This window comes from Gekko japonicus, unplaced genomic scaffold (genome assembly GCF_001447785.1).
Source record: "Gekko japonicus isolate JY-2015 unplaced genomic scaffold, Gekko_japonicus_V1.1 scaffold966, whole genome shotgun sequence".
NCBI classification, from domain to species: Eukaryota; Metazoa; Chordata; class Lepidosauria; order Squamata; family Gekkonidae; genus Gekko; species Gekko japonicus.
This window is the reverse complement of record NW_015169202.1, coordinates 605,643-632,987: the sequence shown is the minus strand read 5'-3', so window position 1 is coordinate 632,987 and position 27,345 is coordinate 605,643. Positions and strand designations below refer to the sequence as shown.

General features: G+C 44.5%; 1 protein-coding gene across 1 annotated transcript in view; it reads right to left on the bottom strand.

The window, feature by feature from the left end:
* Positions 1-25,076, bottom strand: part of RHOBTB1 (Rho-related BTB domain containing 1) — a 48,373-nt gene extending 23,297 nt beyond the window's left edge. Inside the window, exons 1-4 of the mRNA XM_015416345.1 lie at positions 24,885-25,076; positions 23,233-23,336; positions 5,195-5,380; positions 363-1,339 (exon numbers count right to left, since the gene is read on the bottom strand). Coding sequence (XP_015271831.1) covers positions 363-1,339; positions 5,195-5,380; positions 23,233-23,336; positions 24,885-25,076 — 1,459 coding nt within the window. The remainder of the gene's footprint in view (positions 1-362; positions 1,340-5,194; positions 5,381-23,232; positions 23,337-24,884) is intronic.
* Positions 25,077-27,345: the final 2,269 nt, after the last annotated feature.

Genomic DNA, 27,345 nt, shown 5'->3' with positions numbered 1-27,345 from the left:
GTACCTGAAGGCGGGCCGGGGGGGGGGGGGCTCTGCAACTTACCTGGCTGCTTCTTGCTCCTCATGGCCTGACTGAGGGCTGCTGGGAGCAGGGGGCGGGGCTTGTTGCATGTGCCCGCCCCCTGGGCTCCTTACTGCCGGAGCTCCGCTCCTGTGCACTCCCACAGGAAATGACCCCTGATTAGTACTGATTTGAACTAACCCACCAAATGTCTGGTGCAAATCTCCATGTGCTTGTAATTTCCACTGAGGGTGTATTTATACTACAGGCATAAACTGGTTTCCCTCTGGTTACTATTCGGATTACCACAGTGGAACAATTCACAAGGAAATGAGGACGTGCCCAGGTATACTTAACTCACCAGAGAATGTCCCTTTGCAGAGGCATTCCTTTATTCTATTAGCTTTCCTGACATGGAATGCCTTGGTAATTTCCTGATTCATAAAGGCTTCTTTGTTAGTGATGTTTTCCACCATCATCCGCAAATCAAAGACTTCCAGTATCTCAGCAATCTGAGCCACCCTGTTCAGGTCTTTTTCATTTTCGTCCAGCTGCCCCGTGTACAGAAACTGCAAGACAGTTTTGAAAGGTCCTGGCTGAACAGAGGCGTCCATCTTGACAATGGTCACAGTGCATGGCCTCTTCGAAACGGGGTTGACTCGCGCTTCCTTATGCATGCTAACAAACCCTTTGCCCCAGGAGGCCAGCCCCTGTTTGAGGCAACCGGCTTCCCCCGCTTCAAGCTCTAACCTTGCCGAAGAGTCGTAACCTTCTGCCGAAGACACAAGTTTGGCATTCAACGTTTTTAAGGTTGCTGCTTCACCCTCACTGTCTGTCTCAAGACTACATGTTCTGGCCAACATGTTTCTGTGGGTCTTTTCTTTATTACAGTGTGACTCAGGGAAATCCGGGGTTTCTTCACATTCCATTAAAAACAGGTCGTAAAACTTGGAAGAGGAGGTAGCTAGGTAGATCTTATGCGCAAAAATCTGAGTGTTTTCCTGAAGGATAAATACGACGTCTGCACACAAAGGATTGTCCAACAAGTATCCGGCTTCATTGATACTGGTGGAGGGACACTCTGGGATTCTGATAACTGGAGGCGGTGCCTTTGGAGGTAGAAAGGGAGCCTGAAGCAAAGGTTTCTGGACCTTCTTCAGATGCGACTTCCAGAACTGCAGGTGTCTCCTGGAGATCAACGCGGCTCTAATCGCGTTATCAAACACATCCTTGATGCCAAACTGGTCAAACACGCTGGTTTCGTAGTACGGTATCCCAAGCTCCTTGGCAACCTCTCTGCCTCTTTCCGGTGGTAAGATGTCACCCCTTTTGATAGGCCTGTGAATTACACAAAGAAGAACCATTCACCTATTTTCCGACTTTCTTTACACCCCAGGTTTTCCCCCCAGCGGGGACGCAAAGTGGTTTACAGGGTTGTTCTCCACTCCTCCATTTTATTCTCGCAATAACCCTGAGTTAGGCCGAGAGCATGCCCAAGTTGACACCACAGAGTGGGGATTCCAACTCAGGTCTCCCATAAGCTAGTCTAACAATCTAACCACTATACTATGCCGGCCAGAATCTCCCTAACCACCACAGCCGGCCCTTGATAAAAAAGGTAAAGGTTCCCTTGCTCGAAAGCCAGTCGAATCTGACTCTAGGGTTGCGGTGCTCATCTCCGTTTCCAAGCCGAAGAGCCAGCGCTGTCCAAAGACGTTTCCGTGGTCATGTGGCCGGCCTGACTAAACACCAAGGCGCACGGAATGCTGTTACCTTCCCACCGAAGTGGTACCTATTTATCTACTTGCAATGTCTTGCTTTCGAACTGCTAGGTTGGCAGGAGCTGGAACTAGAGACGGGAGCTCACTCCATCTTGCGGCACCCGGGTCTCGAACTGCTGAACTACTGACCTTCCACAGCCTGCAGTTCAGCGTCTTAACCACTTGAGCCACCGCAGCTCTTGATACCTCATGGGATAAGCCCAGCCTGTACTTTTACCCCCATTCCTGTCCTCCAAAGGGTCCAGCACAGGTGTAGATTTAGCTTGTTTCCATCCACAATCATCGCCGGTCCCTCCTTAGCTAAATTTGAACCCACGATATGAACAAATGTTTCTGGAGCATTAGCCCCACAGCATCCTCCACGCGAGATGCAATTTTTCAAAAGGAAAAATAAATAAATAATATGTAGTAGTGGCTGCATCCTTTTGCTTTTGTCTGATTTCCCAGGAACATTGGATTGTTATTTTGCTTTCCTCCCAACACTGTTCAATCTTTTTTCAAGTGGCCAATCTAATAACAGTACATGACTACGTTAAAAGTCATTTTAATATTTTAGCAGCAAAACTATGCCATCCATGGCCTCCCATTCTACATATGTGTAAAACAGAACTGTGCAGGAGTCCATCTTTACTTATTTAAATTTATCAACCGCCCTCCCTGGTGAAACTTTTACAAAGGGAGTAAGGCTGCCCAATTTTGTCAAACAGCCAGAGTTAGTACCTGGACAGGAGACCACCAATGAAGATTAGGGTTGGTATGCAGAGGAAGGCAATGCCAAGCCACCTCTGCTTATCTCTTGCATTGAAAACCCGATGTTCCTGGGCTCACCATGAATTGGCGGTGACTCGATGGCACATGATTATTATTATAGTAGAAAGGAGGGTGCTTTTATTTTTTAATAGAGTTTTATTAGTTTATATATATAGAAAGAGGGAAAGGGAAAAGAAGGGAAGAGAAAGAATACAGAATTATATATAAAAATCCAAATTAACATTCTGCATGCAAATCTTCTCCTGAAAGTTTCACAACTATTATAACCATCTTTCTTATTGCTCTTCATTTAGTCTTAGTTTCTTAGTACTTATGTTTTAACCAGTCATAAAACGCCCTCCATGGTCCCATACATTCTTCTTCCATTTTTCCTTTTAGTATATTTGTCAATCCGTCAATTTCAGCACATTCCATAATCTTCGTTATCAACTCATTAAGCGTCGGGATTTTCAATGTCCTCCAGGTCATTGCGAAAGGAGGGTGCTTTTAAAAAGGGTAGTCTAAGTCACTGTTTATTTTACATAACATCTTGCTCTTAAAGCATTACTACCTGCTTCTGTAATTCCACTCCTTTTTACATTGTTTATGACATACCATGTTCAATGTTCCCGCTAAGCTGTGGGGTAGTCTACGTCACTGTTTATTTTACATAACATCTTGCTCTTAAAGCATTACTTCCTGCTTCTGTAATTCCACTCCTTTTTACATTGTTTATGACATACCATGTCTCATACTTTTTGCACTGTTTCTAATTTTTTAGATCCTAGTCCTATTGTTCCCTAACCTGGATAGCACAGGCTAGCCCCCTTTCGTCAAATCTCAGAAGCTAAGCAGGGTTGGCCCTGGCTAGTATTTAGATGGGAGACCACCAAGGAAGCCCAGGGTTATGATGCAGAGGCAGGCAATGGCATGAACGTATCTTGCCTTGAAAATTCTACATGGTCGCTGTAAGTTGGCTGTGACTGGATGGCACTTTCCACCATAGTCCTATTGCACCACTGGATGGATGCCGCATGCTAAAGGAAGCCCATGTTTTAGAGTTGGCTGTGAAAGGAGAAGGAGAAGGAGAAGGAGAAGAGGAGATTGGATTTATACCCCGCCCTTCACTTGGAGTCTCAGAGCGGCTTACAAACTCCTTTCCCTTCCCCTCCCCACAACAGACACCCTGTGAGGTGGGTGGGACTGAGAGAACTCTGACACAAACTGCTCTTTTTCAAGGACAGCTGTGCCAGAGCTTGTGACTGACCCAAGGTCACATCAGCAGGTGCAAGTGGAGGAGTGGGGAATCAAACCCGGTTCTCCCAGATTAGAGTCCGTGCACTTAACCACTACACCAAACTGGCTTTTACACCGAGTAACCCGTCTTGAGTCTCAATGAGAAAGGCAGGCTACAAATGCAGTAAATAAATAATTACAGTGGCCCTTAGCATCTTCAGCCAAGACCATGACTCCCTCGCATCAACCATCATGGAATTACTAATTCACACACTCATAATTAAACTTGTGGGATTTGTTGTTGGAAGATGAGACAGTTGATTTTAGCCAGCTTTAAATAGTGTGAAACGTTTATGGAGGATAAGCTTACCAGTGCTTACCAGCCATGACAGCAAAGTGGACCCTTGAAATTCTGAAGCTGCTATCTTTCTCTGAATACCAGCAAGAGGAGAGCCATTTTGCTCACGGGCCTTGCTGTGGGCATCCTGGGAGTGCCCGGCTGACCACTTCTGGGAATTGCATCCTTGGTCTTGATCTGATCTGCACGGCTTTTTTCATGCAACTATTCTGCTAGGCCACACACCCCTAATGTAGCCAATCCTAATGAGTTTCTGCTATTGGGTGTGGCCTATTATGCTAATGAGTTCCTGCTGGGCGTGGCCAACTTGGGAGCCAGCCGGAATTCCGTTCCTGTGCGTTCCTGCCCAAAAATAGCCCTGAGCTTACCAATGCTTACCAGCCATGACAAAGAAGTGGACCCTTCAAATTCTGAAGCTGCTATCTTTCTCTGAACACCAGCAAGAAGAGAGCCATTTTGCTCACGGGCCTTGTTGTGGGCATCCTGGGAGTGCCCGGCTGACCACTGCTGGGAATTGCATCCTGGACTAGATGAAATCTTGGTCTGATACAGCACGGCTTTTTTCATGCAACTCTTCTGTGACAATCTCTCTTTATCCTTCTCTCTCTCTCTCTCTCTCCTCTCTCTCTCTCTCTCTCTCTCTCTCTCTCTCACACACACACACACACACACACACACACACACACATACAGATCATCCTCTGAAAGAATGAAGACAACTGTGCTAGCGTAGACATCTGGTGCAAGATTATAAAGACTGGCCTGGATTTACCTTGCTGTTGGTCCAGTTTTATGAAGTGTGAAAACTGGTGGAGGGGCCAATTGTAAAATACAATACATCTCCAGTTATGGGGTCTCAGGACGCAGGGCTAGGAAAGACGTCTTCCTGAGGCCTGTAGGTAACACTACTAGGCTAGACAGACCAGAGGCTGATCACGCATAAGGCAGTGTTATAGGTACCTCTATTAAGTAAAGCACTGTGCTCTTTGCAGAAATGGAGCCATATGGAAATATTGTCCAGTGGGAATAAAACTTCTTCTATTCTACATCAATTGGAGCTGACTTTTACCTGGCCAGCGGCCTTCTGGCTCGGTTTACAGCTTCCAGATCAGCGTATCGTAGATCCAGTTGGCAGCCAACCAGAATGACAGGTGTGCGAGGGCAGAAGTGCTTGATTTCTTGACACCACATGGTCTTCACATGATTCAGGGAGTTCGGGTTCGCAATCGAAAAACACAGGACAACGACATCGGACCTGGAATAAATGCGCATTTGTTTTAAATAAAAATTCAAGCTCCAGCTTCCATTTTAATCTGCTGAACGAATTAACTGGAAGAGCAACATTTTCTAGGGATGTACCAGGACTGGGTTTTTAAGAGTACACTTCAAACTCATGCATATTTAAAAAAAGATCAATCGTGTCTCACCACGAGACCATGGAACCCTCTTTCTTCCACACCGGACAGACATCATGTGCAAGCAAGGAACAAAGCAATGGCAAAACTTCACGGCAACTGCTAGAGTTGGAAACTGGCCCGCCACAACATGCCAAACTCTTAATCTGTGGTGAAAAGTTAGACAGCTGCCCAGCTTTTTAGTGGACGCATGCAATGTAATAGGATATTTTCAGACGGCCATTCCCACGTACAATCGTGTGGCATAAAACCTGGTTGGGCCACTGAGTATACTACTCGGCAGGAACTTTGGTTAAGTCTTGACTCTTTGTTAGTATGCTAAGAGAGCAATCCAAAGCAGGTCTACTTAGATCCTACTCAGGTCTATTCAACTGAGCTTACTCCCAGGAAATTATTTTTAGGATTGCACTGTAAATGCGCTTCCAAATGCTTTTGTCTCATTCATACGTTATCTCTCTAGGCACTTAGATCTTTTGAAATAAACCAACCTTAGCTGTACATTAAAATAAAAATAAAAATACAGGACCGGATTCAGTGAGTCCCTTCTGCCACAATGGATCCAGTGACTTCCTTCCATTAATTCCTCCTCTAATGGGAAAAAAAAGACCCTGATCAGTGGAGAAATCAAAAGGGAGACAGGATCCAGCTTGGAAGAAGGGACTCATTGGTTCCAACCCACTGCATGAAATAGCCCTGAGACGAGAAAAAGAACCGGATTTTATTTTAATCTCTAACCTGACAACCAGTCCACCCTATTGCGTCGAATGCTGCAGGCAGTAACTTATGCTGTGGTTTAGAAAACGATGTTTTTAAGCTGGTGCTTAGCCTAGCAAGACCAATCACTTCTTCAACAAGGGTGGAAATAAACATTAAGGCACCAACGAGAGGAGGAGGAGGAGGAGAAGGAGGAGAAGAAGAAGAAGAAGAAGAAGAAGAAGAAGAAGAAGAAGAAGAAGAAGAAGAAGAAGAAGAAGAAGAATGGATTTATACCCCGCCCTTCACTCGGAGTCTCAGAGCGGCTTACAAACTCCTTTCCCTTCCCCTCCCCACAACAGACACCCTGTGAGGTAGGTGTGCCTGAGAGAACTCTTTCAGGTACAGCTGTGCCAGAGCTTGTGACTGACCCAAGGTCATCCAGCCAGGTGCAAGTGGAGGAGTGGGGAATCAAACCCGGTTCTCCCAGATTAGAGTCCGCACACTTAACCACTACACCAAAGAGAGAGAAAGAAAAGTGGAATTATGTCAACACCTTGCTAAAATAGTTTGCACACTGCTGCAATTTGGCTATTGCCAAAAGGGGAAAAGGCTGCGGAACATAAAAAGGAGAAATAGTTAGAGCTTCATAAAACAATTACTATGTTAATCATTTTATGTGCCTTTTTTCCCCATGCAGCTCATAAATGCTGTATCTGAACATATGCTGAAGCAGCCCTCTGAAGCGGACTCCTAAATAACCAAAAATTAAGCCTAATGCTTAGTCACAGATGCTGCAAACACCACAGATGATAACTGCAAATCTTTCCAGAGGAAAAACAAGGAATGAAGTACAACAGTGATTAAGAAGGGAATCGTTCTGCAAGGGCCCCACGAACAGGAGGAAAAGGTGCTCCAGTGAGCAAAATGCCAGAGCCCCGCTGCAATTCTATTTCTATTAAACTTTAATTTAGCACCAATTCATCATGCTTGCAAGTTTGGGCAATTAACAGAGCGAGACCTATGAATCTCAGCATTTGCTTTCTCAGTCATTAATGATCTACCTGTTCCACACGGCTGCTCCACTTGTTCCACTGAGGACACAGACATCTGAGCGGTATCTACGGTAAAAACACCCCCATCCTGGACAATGCAACACAGACACTGCTGGGAGTTTACATACAACGGAAGACAGGCAATCTCGTGTGTGCATTATGGACTCACAAGGGCTGCGAAGAAAATACACTTTTATGTTTTGGAGAGGGCGCTTCACAATCAGACCGCTCCATTCCCAAGCGCGAAACACCCAATTCATTCTAATCCAATCCTGCCTGGGCCCTTCACTATCTATCCATCTCACAGTTTTGGAATAATCACACAGAAAGGTATGAAAAGGACACGGTGACGATGTGGGAGGACAGGAGGCACGTGCAGTGCGTAGCTCATGCTAACATTTGCAATCAAGTGTTCTGGTTTCAAGGGTGGTTTTTTTACTCTGTGAGAAAAGACATGTCTGTGTCCATTGTAATCATTGGATTCCTACATGGGCTTTTTTTGCCACTAAACCCTTTCGAAATTTAGGTACCCTCTTTACAAGGAAACAGAAAAGCACCAGCCATTGTGTTACACAGCTAGCAAGGATGAAACGTCCAAGTACCTAGCCTTTATGATATCACTGCTTTCCCCATCAACATACTCCTAGACAAGGCTGTTTTTGTAGAAAAAGCCCAGCAGGAACTCATTAGCATAATAGGCCACACCCAACAGCAGAAACTCATTAGCATATTAGGCCACACCCCTGACAGCACAGCTCATTAGCGCATTAGGCCGCACCCCCATGTTACCAGAAGTGTGCTCATCCAGCCACACCCACCTTTTGCTTGTTATCCTGTTTACCTTGTTTGTTGTCAAAACCCAGGGCCTTTTTTTGTGGCAGGAACTCCTTTGCATGTTAGGCCACACACCCCTAATGTAGCCAATCCTAATGAGTTTCTGCTGTTGGGTGTGGCCTGTTATGCTAATGAGTTCATGCTGGGCGTGGCCAACTTGGGAGCCAGCCGGAACTCTGTTCCCGTGCGTTCCTGCCCCCAAAATAGCCCTGCTCCTAGACAAGCGTGCAGGGCAGTGCCTTGACCTCGCTGGTTTGACTGCATCCGATCTTAGAAGCTACGCAGGATGGGCCCTGGTCAGTATTTGGATGGGAGAACACCAAGAAAGTCCAGGGTAGCTATGCCGAAGGCAGGCAATGGCAAACCTCCTCTGTTCGTCTCTTGTCTCGAAAACACCTACAGGGTTGCTATAAGTCTTGATGGTGCTTTCGACCATGTAACACTGTAGGTAAAGGTTCCCTTGCTCGAAAGCCAGTCGAATCCATCTCTAAGGTTGTGGTGCTCATCTCCGTTTCAAAGCCGAAGAGCCAGCGCTGTCCGAAGACGTTTCCGTGGTCATGTGGCCGGCATGACTAAACACCAAGGCGCACGGAACGCTGTTACCTTCCCACCGGAGTGGTACCTATTTATCTACTTGCAATTTCTTGCTTTCGAACTGCTAGGTTGGCAGGAGCTGGAGCTAGAGATGGGAGCTCACTCCGTCCTGCGGCACCCAGGTCTCGAACTGCTGAACGACTGACCTTCCACAGCCTGCAGTTCAGCGTCTTAACCACTTGAGCCACCGCAGCTCCAACACTGTAGGAAGGTAAAGCAGATCCAATATCCTGTATACTCTTCCTTTCCCCCCTTTCACTCAAACTTCTGTATGTGTACATGCGTGCGCGCACACACACACACACGTGTACACACTTCCCCCAAGGGGTGAAGGACTCCCCCTATGGGAGAGCTGAAAACTGAACACCATCACCAGAATGCAGATTTGCCAGGTCAAGCCTCCACAATAAATCTCAAGATAGAGGCTTCTTCATGCCGTTGTTGTAAGTAAGCCATATTGAACATGAAGAGGGTTAAACTACTGTACAGCCTAACATGCAGAATCATGGGTGGGGACGCTGACTCTGATGTTCTTTTATGCTGCACTGGGCATCTCCTGACCTTCAGTATTTGCGCTTCTGGTAAGGCAACGTAGGGAGCTTTAGATTCTGACGGAGATTAATTACTTCCCAACCCCAATGTGCTTCAAAATGCACATCTTGCAACAAGGACACCCAAATCTGTCACTATAAGCCTCCACGTATGCAACTCAACTAATGCTGTGCGAGCAGATATGCAGACTGCGTTATGTTAAACTATCTGGATAGCAATGCTTGCAAAACTGCATTACGGAATTTGGATTTTCTTGTAGCGGCTAGCACACCAGACAAAACAGATTGAAGCTGTCTCTCTGCTGTAAGTCCAGTGGCTGTCAACCAATGGGTCGGTATCCTCAGATGGGTTGCACAGTCCCCAACTGCTGGGCCACAAACCCCTCTGGAGCTGTCATTTGTCGCTGCTTTTGGGGTTACTCTGATGCTAATGCACAAGTGTCGAGAACAAGGGGACTTAGCTCACTACTTCCCTTTGAACACATGCTGAGATGAGAAACAGGATGGTTGTTCATCATCATCATCATCATCATCATCATCATCATCCTCATATGGAATTGTGTGTAGTATAGCCAGGTGATCCTAAGATTGTCTGGCAGCCAGAAGTTCTAGCTCTTTAACATTGTAAACCACTAGGTGGCAAGCTAGACTCGTTTTGAAGGTTAAGTTTACTAGCAGTCCAGAGTTGCGATTTAAAGTTTTGGTTTTTATATTTTAATGTATTTTAACATGTCTTATCTACACTTTAAGCCACCTCGGGTTCCCTAAGGAAGACAGACAGCTAATAAATGTTTTAAACAAAAAAACCCCCAAAATTGCCACAGTGGGCGGGGCTAACCACAAGGTGGCTCCTGCCCGAGGCAGAGCCAACCACAAAATGTCAGGGAGTGAGGCCAAGCTTAACTCTAATAGTAACACTTCAACATTTCAGGCAGAAGCTCTGTTTGACGAGATGTCTTTTTAAAAGAACGTACTGTTTAAAAAAATATCTTCTTGCGTATACACAGCTTACTTTCAGTCACACAGTGAAGAGCCTTGTATTGAGGTGGCGGCTGCTGCCAAAGCAACTTATATATATATATATATATCGGCTTGCATGACCAGTAGTCTTAAGCACACGTACACACATTTATGCAATAAAAACAACAAGTAAAACATCATCACTATTTAAAAAGCTCATACATGGACAATAGGGTACGTTATCCCAATATGAGTGTGTTACACTGGCTAAAATCGTCAAACCACATGAGATAATTCTTCCAACTGGTACCCGCTACATCAAATCAGAAGAGTTTGAACTTTCCCCACCTTGTCCTTTTTTTTTTGCCACCAGGGCCAAAAACGTGGCCACTGCTTTGGTGACTGAATCAGCTCTGTCAGATAAAAGAACAGAAATTGACCAGGGAAGGGCGGGGAGATTTTCTTTTATCAAGATAGGTATAATATACTTCTGCCTCTCCATCTTCCAGTTGGGGCAAGCTAGCACTATGTGATCCATCGTCTCCACCCTACCTAGGCTACAGTCGCACAGCCGTTCAGAGAACGGGATGCCCTGGAAGCGGCCCAAGACTACATTCGACGGAAACGTATTCGGTCTAGCCAGCGTGAAGGCTCTGCGAAGTGCTGAACTTTTGAGAGTGTAGCAATAAGTAGGAATCACCGACGGCGGTGGAAGGCCAAGGGCTAGACCCGAGCATGTACGCCGGGCTCTACACAATGTACTGCTGAGGTCCACTTCCCTTAATTTAGTTTTTATGAGCTTAAGGGCCTCGTTTTGCTGTGGGGGGGGCACTACCAATGTCCAGAGATTCTAATTTGGATCGAATTAACTTAGTTCTGTCACTTATGTGAGTGTCCCTCTGAATCAGGTGCGCGAATCCTGGTCCACTAGTGGGAACCCCTCTACTTTCACCAAAGCAACTTTTAAAAAGTTTGCACAGCCAAACAGGTCTCTGATGGCCACTCAAAAGCCCTGCTGGCCAATAGCCCCACCTGGCCCTGCCCACTTTCTAAAAACACTTGACGGACACCACGGTGCCCGTGAGCACCACGTTGGGGAATTCCGGCCTTAGCACTTTCAAACCACAGTTTGAAACCACTTTCAAACCACAGTTCCCAGGATACTCCGGAGAAAGCTGTGAAAGTTAAGCTAGCCTAAAACCAACACTGATTTGTAGCATGGATGCACCACAATGAAAAAGATCACACTTTTATCAGCACAGGTCCAAAATGCCATCCGGCTATCTAGTCAACTGTATTCATGCTCGTGAAACCCTCCTCCGATAGACAAGACGAGAGTTCAGGCGCAAGTTCCCCCCACTACACAGCAGCATACATGCAAGCGCTTCAGAGCCGGGTGAGAAGAACCAAGCTTGCACATACAGCTTATAAGCAAGACCAAGGAAGGAACTATTTTCACAATACACACGTCTTAGTAAAATGGAGCATCAGCTGCTATGTGAAGATGAAGAACGTCATCATCGGCTACCGGTAGGCATGACTGGATGGGCCTGAAGATGGATAACTATGGGCACACACACGCAGGACAGATGGGAGGCCCGGCAGGCTGCAATGCACGGACTGGCCTGGCACATGAAGAGCCGGAAAGGCATCCAACGAAGGCAAGGGCAAGACCATGCGCTGGCCTGGGAAGGGGGCGGGGGGAGAGCAAGGGGGGTAGAAATATTCAGCTCTATACTTTACCAAGAGAAGTGATGCTTCTTAAGTACAAGTGTTTATGTACGAAACTGTCAGAACACCTGAAATATATTCAGATTTGGGTGGTGAGAAGTATGCAGAGTACAAACCACGGTCTTCCACAGGAGCCAATGCAAATAAGTGCAGCTAAGTAGTTGTTGGAAGGACGAGATCCATTTCAACTTACACGGCTCCACAGGCCAGCCTTAGAAAATGAGAATGTGTTGCTTTCTTAGTTTAAAGGACCGATTGCATTGTTTCCCCTACATGAAAATGAGCAGAGGAGCACACACCCCATTTCTGAAACGGGGCATACTGTTATTTTCACTATTTATTTATTTATTTATTTATTTGATTTTGATCCCGCCCTCCCGCCGAAGCGGCTCAGGGCGGCTCCGAAGCGGCTCTAAGACTACTCCCACTTGTAAGCTGCAGATCATAGTGGCTGCTCGGTCCACGTGCTCACAGCAAGAAGAACTCGTATTGCATTTTCAAGAGGTACAGAATGCAGTTCCCCCCAGGATTACATCAACAAAGAAAACATAACTTCTGTAAAGTGACCCTTCACAAGGCATGTTCATCAGAAACGATTTAATAGTCGAAGCCTTTCCCATTTTGTCTTCAAAAACAAACCAGAGTGCAGGGAATAAAAACAGTGTTGCACTTACCTGTAACCAGTGTTCCCTCTAAGCTGAGTTAGTGTGAGCTAGCTCACAGTTCTTTAGCCTCCGGCTCACACATTTTTGTCTCAGCTCAGGAAGGAGGACTCCAGAGCAAACTTAATTTATGCAGTAGCCAAATCGCTCGCTCACAACTTTAATGCCGGTAGCTCACAAAGTAGAATTTTTGCTCACAAGACTCCACAGCTTAGAGGGAGCATTGCCTGTAACTGTTGTTCATCAAGGTGTCTTTGGTGCAGGCACACATTGAGACCGCGCTTGCACAAGCCAGCCACCGGAGGCTCTCTTACAGCTACTCTGGTATTTAACACTCCAAGGGGAGCCCCTCCCTGGCAGAGCTCATTAGAGGCCGTTTTCCCACTTAGCGGTCACACGTGCTCTTCAGGGAGGAGCTCCCCCTTTCCCTCGTCCTCCTGAGCCGCCGCCAGTATCATGAGTGCAACTGCCTCCTACAAACTCACAGTGGGGTAGGAGGGAGGGAATGTGTGCCTGCACAGAAGACACCGCGATGAACAACACTTACAGGCAACACTGTTTTCATCTTCAGTCTTCTGTGCAGTGCAGTGGTTAGAGCGTGGGACTAGGGTCTGGAAGAGCCAGGTTTGAATCCCCACTCGCTGGGTAACCCCGGGTCAGTTATACCCTCTCAGCGTGACTTATCTCACAGGATAGTTGTGAGCAGGGCTCTTTTTGTAGAAAACACATTGAGACCGCGCTTGCACAAGCCAGCCACCGGAGGCTCTCTTACAGCTACTCTGGTATTTAACACTCCAAGGGGAGCCCCTCCCTGGCAGAGCTCATTAGAGGCCGTTTTCCCACTTAGCGGTCACACGTGCTCTTCAGGGAGGAGCTCCCCCTTTCCCTCGTCCTCCTGAGCCGCCGCCAGTATCATGAGTGCAACTGCCTCCTACAAACTCACAGTGGGGTAGGAGGGAGGGAATGTGTGCCTGCACAGAAGACACCGCGATGAACAACACTTACAGGCAACACTGTTTTCATCTTCAGTCTTCTGTGCAGTGCAGTGGTTAGAGCGTGGGACTAGGGTCTGGAAGAGCCAGGTTTGAATCCCCACTCGCTGGGTAACCCCGGGTCAGTTATACCCTCTCAGCGTGACTTATCTCACAGGATAGTTGTGAGCAGGGCTCTTTTTGTAGAAAAAGCCCAGGAGGAACTCATTAGCATAATAGGCCACACCCAACAGCAGGAACTCATTAGCATATTAGGCCACACCCCTGACAGCACCGCTCATTAGCACATTAGGCCACACCCCCATGTTACCAGACGTGTGGTCACCCAGCCACACCCACCTTTCCCTTCTTATTCTGTTTACCTTGTTTGTTGTCAAAACCCAGGGCTTTTTTTGTAGCAGGAACTCCTTTGCATGTTAGGCCACACCCCCCTAATGTAGCCAATCCTAATGAGTTTCCGCTGTTGGGTGTGGCCTATTATGCTAATGAGTTCCTGCTGGGTGTGGTCAGCTCTGGAGCCAGCCGGAACTCCGTTCCTTTGCGTTCCTGCCCAAAAATAGCCCTGGTTGTGAGGATAAAATGGAGGAGAGGAGAATGAGCTTTGGGAAGAAAGGCAGAGACAAACGAAGTACATAAGCAGAGAGACTGATGGGAGCCATCTGGGAGGGAAGGGAACAAACACTCCTTCCTTCTTCTTGATTCTCCCGAGTAGTCATCCCCCACCTGTGAATCTGTCTGTCTTGTTTTTCTTCATCTCATCATAGTCCTTTCTTAAAGCATATCGATCCTAATGCCGCCATTTTAGTACTCCAAAGTCAGATTGAGGAGAGGCCCGCTTGAAATGTTCAAGATTATTTGGGCTAAAAATAATAATACTCCAATGGGGGTCTCATGTACTATGGAAGACTTGGATTAATGTGCACTCATGGCTGATGGCACAACGTAGACAGAGAAGACGAGGGAACGTTTCTTTAAACGCAGGCTTTCGACTGCCACTCTCCCTACTGCAGTGTGATGGTCCCTCTGCATATTCGTACGAGCGGGGCAAAATCAGCTGCTCTTCTCTATGAGCAGGCAGAATTTAGTCTGCAGCTCACATTTGAGTTGTCAAATAAATTATTATGCCTGAAATGATTTAGAGACCCATATACCCGTATCGGCAAAAGTAAACACAGGGCTGAAATTGAATTAATTCCTAGCAACCGCACACGCGTCTTAGTACACCTCTTACCTACAGTAAATTAATTGAACCATGGTCAAATATATTTCTTTATTGGTAGTAAAAATAATAAATTCTCCTCCCCCCCCCCATTTCGTCTCGCAGCATTCGGTTGAGTATTATAGGATCTAAGAAACCCATTTCTAAATCTAGCCTTTCAGTAAGACAAATACGATACTAGAAGCGATGGATTTTTGTTATCTATACACAAAGGGGCACACACTTTCGTTGGGACTCACAGTTTAAAAAGTGGTGCACCAGCAGTACTCATTTAAGCTTTGAAGGACAGTGATCAATGGATAGTTGCCTGGAATACAACTGGAAATCTTTGCAAGTCATGTCAAGAGACGATCCTTCCCCAACCTGACAGGATCCTGAGGGAGGTGCTATTTATTTAATTACCTCATTGATATCCTGTCTTTCTCCCCAATGGGGACCTTAAGTGGCTAACATTGTTCTCATCTTCTACCTTTTAACCTCACAACAGCCCTATGAGGTAGGCTGGACTGAGAGTGTGTGTGACTGGCCCCAGGTCACCCAGCAAGCTCCGCTGCAGAGTGGGGATTCGAACCCGGGTCTGCCAGATCCTAGTCTGACGCTTTAACCGCTACGCCATGCTGGCTCTTTATAAAGGGATGAGGAAGCCCCTTCAGCCTTCCTCTTTTCCCAGCTGCTCATGAATCTGCCAGACATTTTGCCACCTTCAAGCTATGGTTTGAAAGGTCCGTGCCCATGATACTGGAGTCTTTTTTATTATTATTATTATTATTAAATTTGGGGGGTATTTGTGTGTGTGAGTGAGTGAGTGCTTCCATGCTTGGAAGTCATAGTGACCCCTACTGGGGGCTTGAACATTTTTCAGAGAGGAGGCTTAATAGCCCGCCTCTGTGTCCTGAGCCCTCGTATTCCCTGGAGGTCTCTATGACAGACCCCTGATGCTTCCCCACTCCCAGGCAGATTTTCCTGTCAAAAATATTTTTAGTTCCCCCTCAGTGACTGAGCCACCCCTTCAGTAGCTTGTATTTCTTCTTTATTTTATAAGCTTTAACTGTCTCACCCTGTCACAGATATTAGTTTAGCCCGTTTGGTGTAGTGGTTAGGAGCGTGGACTCTAATCTGGGAGAACTCAGTTTGATTCCCCAATCCTCCACATGCAGCCAGCTGGGTGACCTTGGATCTGTCACAGTTTTCTCAGAGCTGTTCTCTCACGCAGCTCTCTCAGAGTTCTCTCAGCCCCACCTAGTTCACAGGGTGTCTATTGTGGGGAAAGGAAGGTGAGGAGATTGCAAACTGCTCTGAGACTCCGAGTGAAGGGCGGGGTATAAATCCAATCTCCTCTTCTTCTTCTTATGACCCAGCACAGGAACTAGGAGCTGTCTTGTTTTGAAATACCCTCATGAAATGACCTGAGGTAAAATTAACGTTCAAAACAGAATAAAGATTTTAATAAATAGGCAGGGAATATATAAATATGAAGATTCAAGATATAGAGGTTGCTGAGGTAAAACTTTCAAATACACATACACACAGAATTGAGGTTTTTGAGCAAACAAGACAGTGTTGTTGTAGCTTAATTTCTGAGTTTCAAATTCTTTTCAGTGAGAGGTTTTTACTTATTATACTTTTCAGCTGTTACACAGAATCTTAAATACAGTGTCTTAGAGGATAGCTTTGTCTTAGTGCGTCTAGGTTTCTCCCTTCAGAGGTCTAGGTTTTCCCTTTAGATATTATAGCTTTCCAGCAGCTCTTGCGATGTCTACGCTCTTCTCCTTTATAGAAGACCAGGGTTCTCTTCCCAACCCCTTCCTACTGGCTGGAAGTTATCCCTCTTGTCCCTAAGAAGCAATAACTCCTTTTCCTATTTTGCTTGTCTGGGAGTTCTCTCCCTCCTCAACTCCTCAAACCTCCTGCCAAATTCCTCTTCCACAGTACTATGTGTTTGAATAAAGCAGTGTTGTAGCTTTCTTGACTAAGAATATGAATTCTCCCTCAGAGTAGTTTTTAATAGACAATGGAGTCCCTCTTCTTCTCTCTAGAGAAGTACTTTTCCCTGACAGAAATCTCTGACTCCCAAAGTCTCTTCCCTCAGAAGCCAAACCCTCTGGCTACTGATCCAGACCTTAGATTTCAGACAAAGTCCAAAAGTGAGTCAAAGGTCAAATGAATCTTTTCCCTCCAGATCAGCTGTTTTATTTTCTCTCTCAGCTGATGCTGGCCAGTCAGGGAGTGAGTACAGCAGCCAATCATATAAGCTCTTCTTTTCAGGGAAGATAAACTCTTGAACTCCCTGACTTTCTGACACAAGCAGCATTTTAAAAAGCCTGTTTTTAGCAATCCGTCACGGCCTCCCTTCCAATTACCTGCCAGGGTCGGCCCTGCTTAGCTTCTGAGATCTGAGAATGGGCTTGCCTGAGCTATTCAGGTCAGGGCCGTGATACTGGAGTCTTGGTAGATGATCTATCTCATATAGAGAGGAAGACTGACATTTGCATGTTCAGTTTCAAATAAAGTGGCCATTTGCATATAAACCCGGGTGGGGTGTAGAGCTAAGTTCTCAGATCCTTTCTTCCATATATATGGCTGTGCAGAAGAAGAAAGCGCAAGCGGCTGATCTGTAAGTCTTGTTCTTTGAGAGGGATTTAGTCACGGAGTCTAGCAGCTGGGTACAGAAGTGAGGGAAACGGAGCCGTCCCCTGCTTAAGTGTGGTGAGAGGGAGCACACCATTCCTGACTCTGCCCACTAGGATTTCCGCCAATGAGTCCAGCCAGAAAACAACCATTCATGTGTCAGGCTGTATGCATACAACTCTGGGGGGAAAAAATAACAGTTGAAGTCAGGCAACCTCATATGTTTTAGAGAAGCTGACTCATCGGGTTTTTCTTACTTCCTAAGATAGTCAAACAGTGGAATTATCACACGAAAGTGGTATACTATGCATATCGCATATGAAGTATGCAATACACAGAGTACAAGACAATGTCCCTGAACCTATTCAGGGAGGGAGTCAAAAAGTAAACACAGACGCAGCTATTCCTGCTAAAACCAGGACTCAGCACATTCTAATCTTGCTGACTCCCCAGTAGATGCTTGAGCAACTGAGAAATACCTCGTACATGTTTATAGCCTGCGCATGGGACATTTAAGTGTGACAATGAGCTTTAAAACCCTTAATGGAACGATTTAATTAGGATTTCGATGGTCCTTCCACAACAAACTGTAAGACTTGCCTGCTGAGCCAGACACTTTATTTTGGGATTTTTCGTAGTAGAAAGATGCCCCATAGCAAGCAAGGGTGGCACAAGCCCCTAAGCCCAGGCCAAACTGTCAGCTATGCTGTCATAAGGGTTGGAGGTGGGATGCTTGCTTGCCCTGTGTACCAAGTACCGCTGCATTCCTTATTTGCTTCTGTAGCACTTGCTTATCTATGGCCTTGCAGGTGGTGTGTAGTGTCTGGGATTCAGGGAACCGTGGGAGCGCTTTCAGTTCCCAGCTTCGGCTCTAACGGCCTGGGGCTCCTTCTCCCGTGCGTGGGAATGTGGCTAATTGGCCTAAGGAAGGGTGTGTGTGCATACGAATACCCCTACATTATGCTTGTAGGGGCGACGCCATTCTTAACAGTGACTTTGTTGCTGCATCTATAGCTCTGCAATAAAGTATGACCTTTCTGATAAGCGTGTACTCAGTTGTTGGCTGTGGAATCTGACGCAAACCTCTTCTATTTTGTCAGAAACCAGTCCAATCCCCCAAGCCCTGCCACTGCATTTCTCCTCCTCGCCTCCTTAGCCTTTGCTACAGACCCTGCTGTTGCTCATCTGCGAACAATCCACCTCTCAGCGAGAGCTTCTCAAGGTTACTTCATACATCACAGCTCCCATGAAGGATCCCTGACGTGAAGCTACATTATACCGAATCAGGCCATTGGTCTATCAGTATCAGTGCCCGACTGCAGCTCTCCAGGGTCTGAGGCAGAGGGTCGTTCTCATCGCTCTCCACCTGATCCTTTTAGCGAGAGATGCTGGGGACTGAAGCTGGGACCTTCTGCATGCCCAGCAGGTGCTCTGCCATTGAGAAACGAGGGGCCACGGCTCCTTCCCAGCACCTGTAACCTTCATACCGAACGTGTCTGTGTTCACGGGAACACACACAAAGCTGCCTAAGAGCAAGTCAGATCACTGCTCGATCAAGGCCAGTGTTTTGTACATTGACTGGCAACGACTCTCCGGACGGAGATCTTTCGCATCATCTGTTTAGCGGGTGTCACATCACGTGCATCATCTGCTCTTAGCTGGAGATCCCAGGGACTGAACCTGGGGCCTTCTGCATGGGAAGCAGATGTTCTATCACTGAGCCACAGCCTCCCCCTACCATGGCTCCCCACAGCCCCTATGTAGCCCACAGCTGGACCAAGCATTATAGTCATACAGTAAACCACTGTCTTGTGAAAGCTCCATTTCGTAGCCTCTACAGGATGGCCATCGTATAACTGCTGATTATTTCTCCTGTCTTCCCCACAGACAAACATGAAGGCAAGCATAACATTTTAAGTCTGGCGGCGGGGACCTGAAAGTACTTTCCCTGCCCTGAATATGCAGGTACAGTTTTCTGCCCTAAAGTGAGCTTTGAAATTGACATTTCTGCAAATTTCCACTCCACCGAGGAAAAAAATAGTGATGGGAAACTACTGGCTAGTGCCTATATCTTCACCAACCAACATTCCCTTCCCTTATCCCCTTCTCCTTGTGACTGCTTTGCAGTGCTTTTAAAATGTGTGGAGGGGGAGATAAGGTGAAGGCTGATACAGACATATATGCAAGTATATTTAGAGAGACAGACATTTTCCCAAGAGATGTCTGTGTCTTTAAACATGTTTACATATCTATAAGTCAGCCTTCACCTTACCCTCTCCCCATCAAATCAACCCTTGAATATTTTTAAAATATCTTGAGCTTATGAATGGCTGTATGTAAACAAGGACCCATCAGCAACTGAAGCAGAACCATCAGAAGTGAATATGCCTTTAAAAACATTTCTTTGGCTTAGAAAAACTAAAAGAAAAAAAGTGTATTGTTTTAATAACCTTATTATAAATAATATTTTGCATTGGTCGAACACCTATAGAAACAAGCTATCACCAGATGTTTCACCATTTGCTTCTGTTGTAAAGGACCTACATGATCTACGACATTATCAGTCAGGGGCCCTATGTAAATGGGAGAAACTAGATTTGGACATTCATAGGTCCCCAATTCTCGATAACAGAATGATCACATTTCATCAAATTTTTGAGTTCCTCCAGATGAGAAATTTTCAATCTAGTTTAATCAACAGGAATGTGATTCATAGACAGCATATTGAATTTGAAAAATTATTAGAGCAAGAACACAAGCATCTGTTATCCAGATTCTGTAGCGCATTAATTAGAACCAGGTATAGTCCTACTTTTCAACAAGAAATGGAACAAGGCTGTAGGCCATGCAATTCCAGATGAAGTCTGGAACTATATCTTATACGAAGGCAACAGTTTTTCATTGTGCCTATCATTCAAAGAAAATATTAAGAAAACGGTGCACCAGTGCGCCCCCCCCCCCCAATAATCCAACATTTAAAAGCAGGTACAGACCAGTGTTGGCACTATAAAATTCTCAGGGCTGATTTTATGCACATGTGGTGGCGGTGTTCATGTGCAACTGAATTCTGGGGCAAAATTGTGAAAACAATAAAACCTGGGCTCAAAACAGATCATCCGCTAAAACCAGAGACAGCCCTTCTTACCTATATGGCAATGGCCTCAAGGAAATCTCAAGATGATTCTCTGAAATGTGATTACATTGGCTCATCTGAACACACATGAATCCGCGTTATGCTTGGTCCCTCGGGGCCAGTACTGTCTACTTAGACTGGCAGTGGCTCTCCAGGGTCTCAAGCAAAGGTCACCTACTACCTGACCCCTTTTAACTGGAGATTCCTGGGACTGAGCCAGGATCTTCTGCAAGCCAAACAGTTGCTCTGCCATTGAGCCACAGCCTCTTCCCATAAAACCTGGTGTTCGCAAGATACTGGAAATAATCACCTTTCCCAAGTATGCAGCTATGGGTGGGAAAACTAAAGGACTTGTCAGTGAGGATTAAACTAACTTGTTTACAGATGATAAGAACATAAGCTGACAGGAAGGAAGCTGATTCATTTGAAATGTGGTGCTGGAGGAGCGTTGTAACTCTGGCTCATGCTGAAGATGCTAAACAAAACTAGATACAGGGGTCATTTCCTGCAGGAGTGCACAGGAGCGGAGCTCCGGCAGTAAAAAGGCCAGAGGGCGGGAATATGGAAGAAGCCCCGCCCCCTGCTCCCAGCAGCCCCGGGCCACGGGGAGCAAGAAGCAGCCAGGTAAGCTGCAGTGGGTGTTGCCTTCTGACACACTTCTGGTGATGTCAGGAAGTGTGGCATATGCAAATAAGTTATCCTAATGAGTTATGCTAGTGAGCTTCTGCACCTCTTTTTCTACGAAATGACCCCTGACTAGATACATTCTATATCCCCTTCTCTCTTTCTTTTTTAATTTTTATTTTACAACATAAGCAACATATACAACAAACAGTTCACAATAAACTTTGTTTAAAAGTAGATCGTATCATGATACAGAGTGTTCCTTGGAAGAATATCTTTATCCATTAAGTAACTTATAATTGGAAACCAAAGTGATGCCACTTTTTTCTCATATTGTGTAGCAGAGTTTTTATACAAATTAAATGATAATTTACTCAAAATAAAATAGTCCCATAAGTTATGCTAATGAGCATCTGCACCTCTTTTTCTACAAAATGACCCCTGACTAGATACATTCTATATCCCCTTCTCTCTCTCTTTTTTAATTTATAATTTTTATTTTACAACATAAGCAACATATACAACAAACAGTTCACAATAAACTTTGTTTAAAAGTAGATCGTATCATGATACAGAGTGTTCCTTGGAAGAATATCTTTATCCATTAAGTAACTTATAATTGGAAACCAAACTGATACCACTTTTTTCTCATCTTGTGTAGCAGAGTTTTTACACAAATTAAATGATAATTTCCTCAAAATAAAATAGTCCCGTATCTTTATGAGCCATTGTTTCACTGTAGGAGGTTTTTCTCCTATCCATTCTATTGCTATCATTGATTTTGCTATTGTTAGCAGTAGAGAAGCAGTTTCCCTCTATGTTAATGTCATTTGGTTTGTATCCCATTTTCCCAGCAATATCACTTCTGGTTTTTGAGGTATTTGTATAGATATCATTTCTTTAAGCACCTTAAGTACTTCTTCCCAAAATTTTTGCATCATTTTACACAGCCACCAACAGTGTAGGTAATCTGCTAATGGACCACATTGTTTTAGACATCTAGGAGAGTGTCCAGAATTTATTCTATGTCGTAATACAGGTGTAACTTGCCATCTAATCAGTATTTTGAATGCTTGCCATTTAACTGTGATGATTTTTTATATTTGACTAGGGGCAGCATATCCCCTTCTCAAGAAAAGGAACATGATTCTCAGTTAATCATAACATTGAGCAACTATGAAAAGCCTGAAAAAAACCATCACTACACCATAATACAGGCATACGTTCTATGTCATAGAGATCTAGGATAGCCATGTTTCAGTTCCTATGTACAGACAGCATGGCTGTTGGTATATAAGTGATTATTTTGCTTTAAACATTAATTGGCTTCTGCCTCAGCAATAAGTAAATAGATTATTCTTCATCATGCCCACACAAGCAAGGGAACACCACTCCAGTTACTTTTTATAACATTTTTGCAGATGCTCCTCATACGGTGAAATATTTCAAGACTTCCTATCTTAGACAACATGATGAACCTTCCTGATGCTTTAAAAGGGCACCCTCTTCGAAATGACTCTGTCCCAGAAATATCAATTAACGTAGCCATGTTTTTACAATCAGCAATAAAGCTACGCCAGGAAAACTACCAATGAGTAATTGTTTTATGCAACACTATGCAATGTTATGTAGTCGGTAAAATGCTCGGCTCTATATGGTTTTAATATTTTAAATGTAATTTTTATTCAAATGTAATTTCCTTTTTTATAGTAATCCTCTTTCAAGGTATTTTTATGCCAATAAAGGTTAACTGAACTGACTTCTATACGAACTCTTTATCCCACTGACAGGTGCATGTATGGATGTGTGTGTGTGTATAGCGTGTCAGAGTTCTAAGCTCTTTAAATCCGCGTGCGTGTATTCCTTCTGACAGATGTTGGCTGTTTTTTTTTAAAGGCAGGAATACAAGCATCTTGATCAATTTCACACCTCACGTTTCACGCTTCAAAAGCTGCAATTCTTTCCCCACTATGTTTCACACCACCTCCAAACAAAGTTCGGCTAACTCCCACTTACCTTCCATAAGCAAACCGTCTGTCTTTGTGGTGATCTCCAAATGTGTCCCACAGCCTGAGAGAAACGCTCACTTCATCAACAACATCCCGAGACCGTTCAAGGACCTGAAAAAGGCAGATTTCTACTAATAAAATGCATGTACAATTCCATGAAAAAAAGCTCTGAACATTATGATACTGCAAGACATAATGAAAGTCTCAGTTCAGACTTCAGACAGTTTATAAACTGTGGTTTGGTGCAATGCTTGAATTGAAAAATCATAGTTAGGACCATCACCTTCAGACGCTGCTGTACCACGGAGATGGGAATGAATTTATGAAGCTGAATGCCAGGATGAAAGAAAGTGAAGCCAGCCAATCAGCTTAACTGGTTACCTTTAGTACATTTTGGAGTTCAGATTGTGGCCTGGGCCCTAAACGACCCCTTGCACAAGCTACGGTTTGGCATATGGTATTATGCACTTTAAATTGACTTCACAAAAAAAATTGATTATGGAATGTTTTATTTTAACATGATGAATAAAATATTTTAAGACAAGGTGTTCAAATATTTTCCAAATAATTTCAGATTGATCTAATTTCTGTGCACTGAGGACAAGCCAGTCCTAGGTTACAAACTGAACTCTCCAATGCAAGAACAAGATGCATTTCTTCCTTTAGGAGGTGCTATTGTCAGAAGAAAATAAAAAGGTTTCAGGTTTGTTTTTGCATGTGGATGGGTATTCTGTTTGTAATAATTGTTTGGATACACTATATTTTTAATATGCTAGTTGTGATAATTTCATGCCAAGTAAAAATGTCCATAGTCATATTTTATGTTCCTAAAGTAACAGAATGACTTTCAATCTAGAAAAGACAAAAGAAATGCTAATGTAGCATTTTTTCAATTTTTCCGAAAATTTCCGTTTCCCCCCGAAAAAAACGGGGGAAAAAATGGGGTTTTTTCCGAGCTTCAAAATTTCCGGAAATTTTACATCTCTAGACCAGATACCAGCAGGCTCCTGCACAACTGTAAAGAAGAGGAAATTCTGACAGGTGGTTCTTCCCTGTAGCACTGGGACATGACCTGTTGCATCTGCTGAAATTTTTGTTTCTAAGCAACTACTTCTAACTACAGCGTCTTTAACCTTTATTGCATTTCATCGCTCACTGAGACTAGGAGCTGGAAAGAAAAGTTCTAAGCAACTACTTCTAACTACAGCGTCATATTGCATTTCATCGCTCACTGAGACAAGGAGCTGGAAAGAAGAGGATAACGAACCAAAACAGGCACGCTACATCGCACTGAGACATATCACTGAACAGCAGTGTCCTAGAACTGGACAAACAGATAGCTCTTTAAAAATTAACCCTAGGAAGAAAAATACGTTCAGACATAAAGCAACTACATGGAACACACACAAACTGTAAGACAAAGTATCCTAAGACAACGTCGACACCGCATTATGAGATGTGCCTTTGGGATGACGCGGCCCAGTGATCTCTATGATCTATAAACACCGATGTGAAGACAGTCCATTGGCCCATTTCAAATTACTCCTTCCTGGCATTTGCACACCCAAACGTGCCACTTCGCCAGTGCTTAGAGCCCATTACGGACTGATGTGAAGGCAAACCCACTGATCTAGAATGAACATATTGGTTGATACCTACCTCTTGGCAGACCCGGTACTGATCAATTGCCCAGACAGTAGGTACGTGAGTTGCCAGGAGCTGGTACTGGGTCAGGGTGGTGTTGCACGCCCTTGCGCAGATCAAGCGTGTTTTGCCCACGGCGTTGTCCCCAACAACCACGCACTTGATGGTCTCAACGTTAGGCCTTTCGTAGTCCATGTCAGCATCCATCTACCGGCGACTGCAACAAGACAACAGGCATGGGTTTCTCAAAGGGTTCCTGCTCTTCAAATTGGGGTGCTGCTATTTCAGTATGCTCAAAGGTGAGAGTGAAGCTCAGGCTGAACAGCATGATCACCACGGTCTAATTTATATACCACACTTGGGTTAGCCAAACCCAAACAGCGGTCTTGACCTTGAATGTGTTCCTTCCCACTAACAGTGTTATTTTCTGCTTGGTTTTCTGTAAACACAAGTCGCTTCAAAGGAGAGGAAGCATGGCAGGACCAGGGCTGCTGGCTGGACTGGGTGGCAGGAGACTTAAGCCTTACGGCTGAGTCCCGCTTTATGAGTCACTCCTGTTACACCCGCATTCCGTTCCAAACGGGAAACAAAACGAGCGAGGTGTTTTTCAATGCACCTTTATTAACATACTGTTTTGTGTTTGGTTTTTATAAAGCTATAAAAACAAACAGCTTTCGGAATCACAAGGGGATGGGGACAGAAAAACAGAAACAAGAACACGTGGAATTCTGGAGTTAACCAGATTTGTGGCACGGAAAGAAAAACTGATAGAGATCAAGAAGTCTTGATTGGTTTAATAAATCTGCCCCATTTTGTGCCTTTTAAAAATATACAATCTGCATACCTAACTCAGTCAGAATGTACAGTTTACACATGTAACTCGATTAATAACGGAAGTCCTCAAAATATCAAAGAGGACAATTACTTTTCAGTTATACAGTAAGTTTCATAATAAACTTCTTTAACTTTCTCTGACTATTCTTGTGTATCTGGTATCAAATTTTGCATCCAGTACCACACCAAAACAAATCTAGCAGAAGTAACAAAATTTAAATGAATTTCCTGACATTTTACAGGAAACTTTACTAAAAAGATTTCAGATTTAAAGTCATATTTCCTCACTTTTTCACTTATATCAGTCCAGTAATTTGCAGCCCATGGACAATGGACAATGCCACCCCATATGAAGGAAGCACCACAGGAAAGTGACAATAGAAAGTGACAATAGCCACACAGATGTTATACATCTTTGCAAGCTACTTGGGAGTGAGATAAATTTCTCTTTAAAATTCAAAGATACAGTAAAAGACGTTCCTTGAGACAGAATTCAACATATTGCATTCTAGAGTAGATCAGATTTGCAGAACAAGAAAAAACAGCTATCAAGAATTTTAATCGCAGATTATTCGTTTTTAAAGTATGTGTGAACACAGCTGCCTTGTACTAAGAAAGACCACCGGGCCCATCTAGCTGAGTACTGTCTATGCAGACTAGCAAGGAGTCTTGGGCAAAGAAAGTAGGTTTCACCTTCCCATATTTGTTGTGGGGAATGCTAGTGCAATTGTTGTCCCCCATTCACATTGTACAGTGGATGCTTTATTTTTCTTTATATGTGTGTTGACTAATCCTCATGTTATAGTCAAAACATGTACAGCTGAACATGTGATTCAAAGGCCACAATTATCCAGGTACTGGTTCCTGATTTCATTCGTAAAGCGAAGATGTGTTGGCTCTTTATTACAAAGAGATGTACGCACGAACAGGTAGGATGTACGTGTGAACACTGTAACATGTGAATAGGGCTTGTGTGAAGACGGCTGTCAGTACAGAATAAAAATTTAGAGAAAGACTCTACACACCCAGCTTTCAAGTATATATAACTGCTTGTGAACTGTGCCATTGAGAGTCAATGTTAAGCTTCGCCCTGGGCTAGGACCCTAATGTAACCAATAGGAGCTCTAGCCCAGAATGTGTCTGCCAATCAGCTTGCAGAGCGGGATCACTCCTGATTGGACGTTATCTCTTCAACCTCATAGGTTGTATTACTGTACAGTGGGTGTGGCTACATTAGCCGGGAATGTTTAAATACAGAGCAGCCAGTGTATATTTTGACTTGACTTGACTACTGATGGGTTCTGGCTGGCGATTGTTGTACCGTGTTGGAGAAGTAACTGAGCTGAAGAATAAAAACCGCATTCTTGCTGAAATCACTCTCCGACTCTTTGTTAAGTTCGAGACTTAACAGTAAGTACCGTATTTTTCGGACCATAAGACGCACCTGACCATAAGACACACCTAGTTTTTAGAGGAGGAAAACAGGGAAAAAAATATTCTGAACCCTGGGGCTCAGTATTCAGTCCATAAGACGCACACACTTTTCCCCTCACTTTTTTTGGAAGAAAAAGTGCATCTTATGGTCCAAAAAATACGGTATTTCTTTACAAGCAGAGCATAGCGGAAGCAAACAGGCATTCCT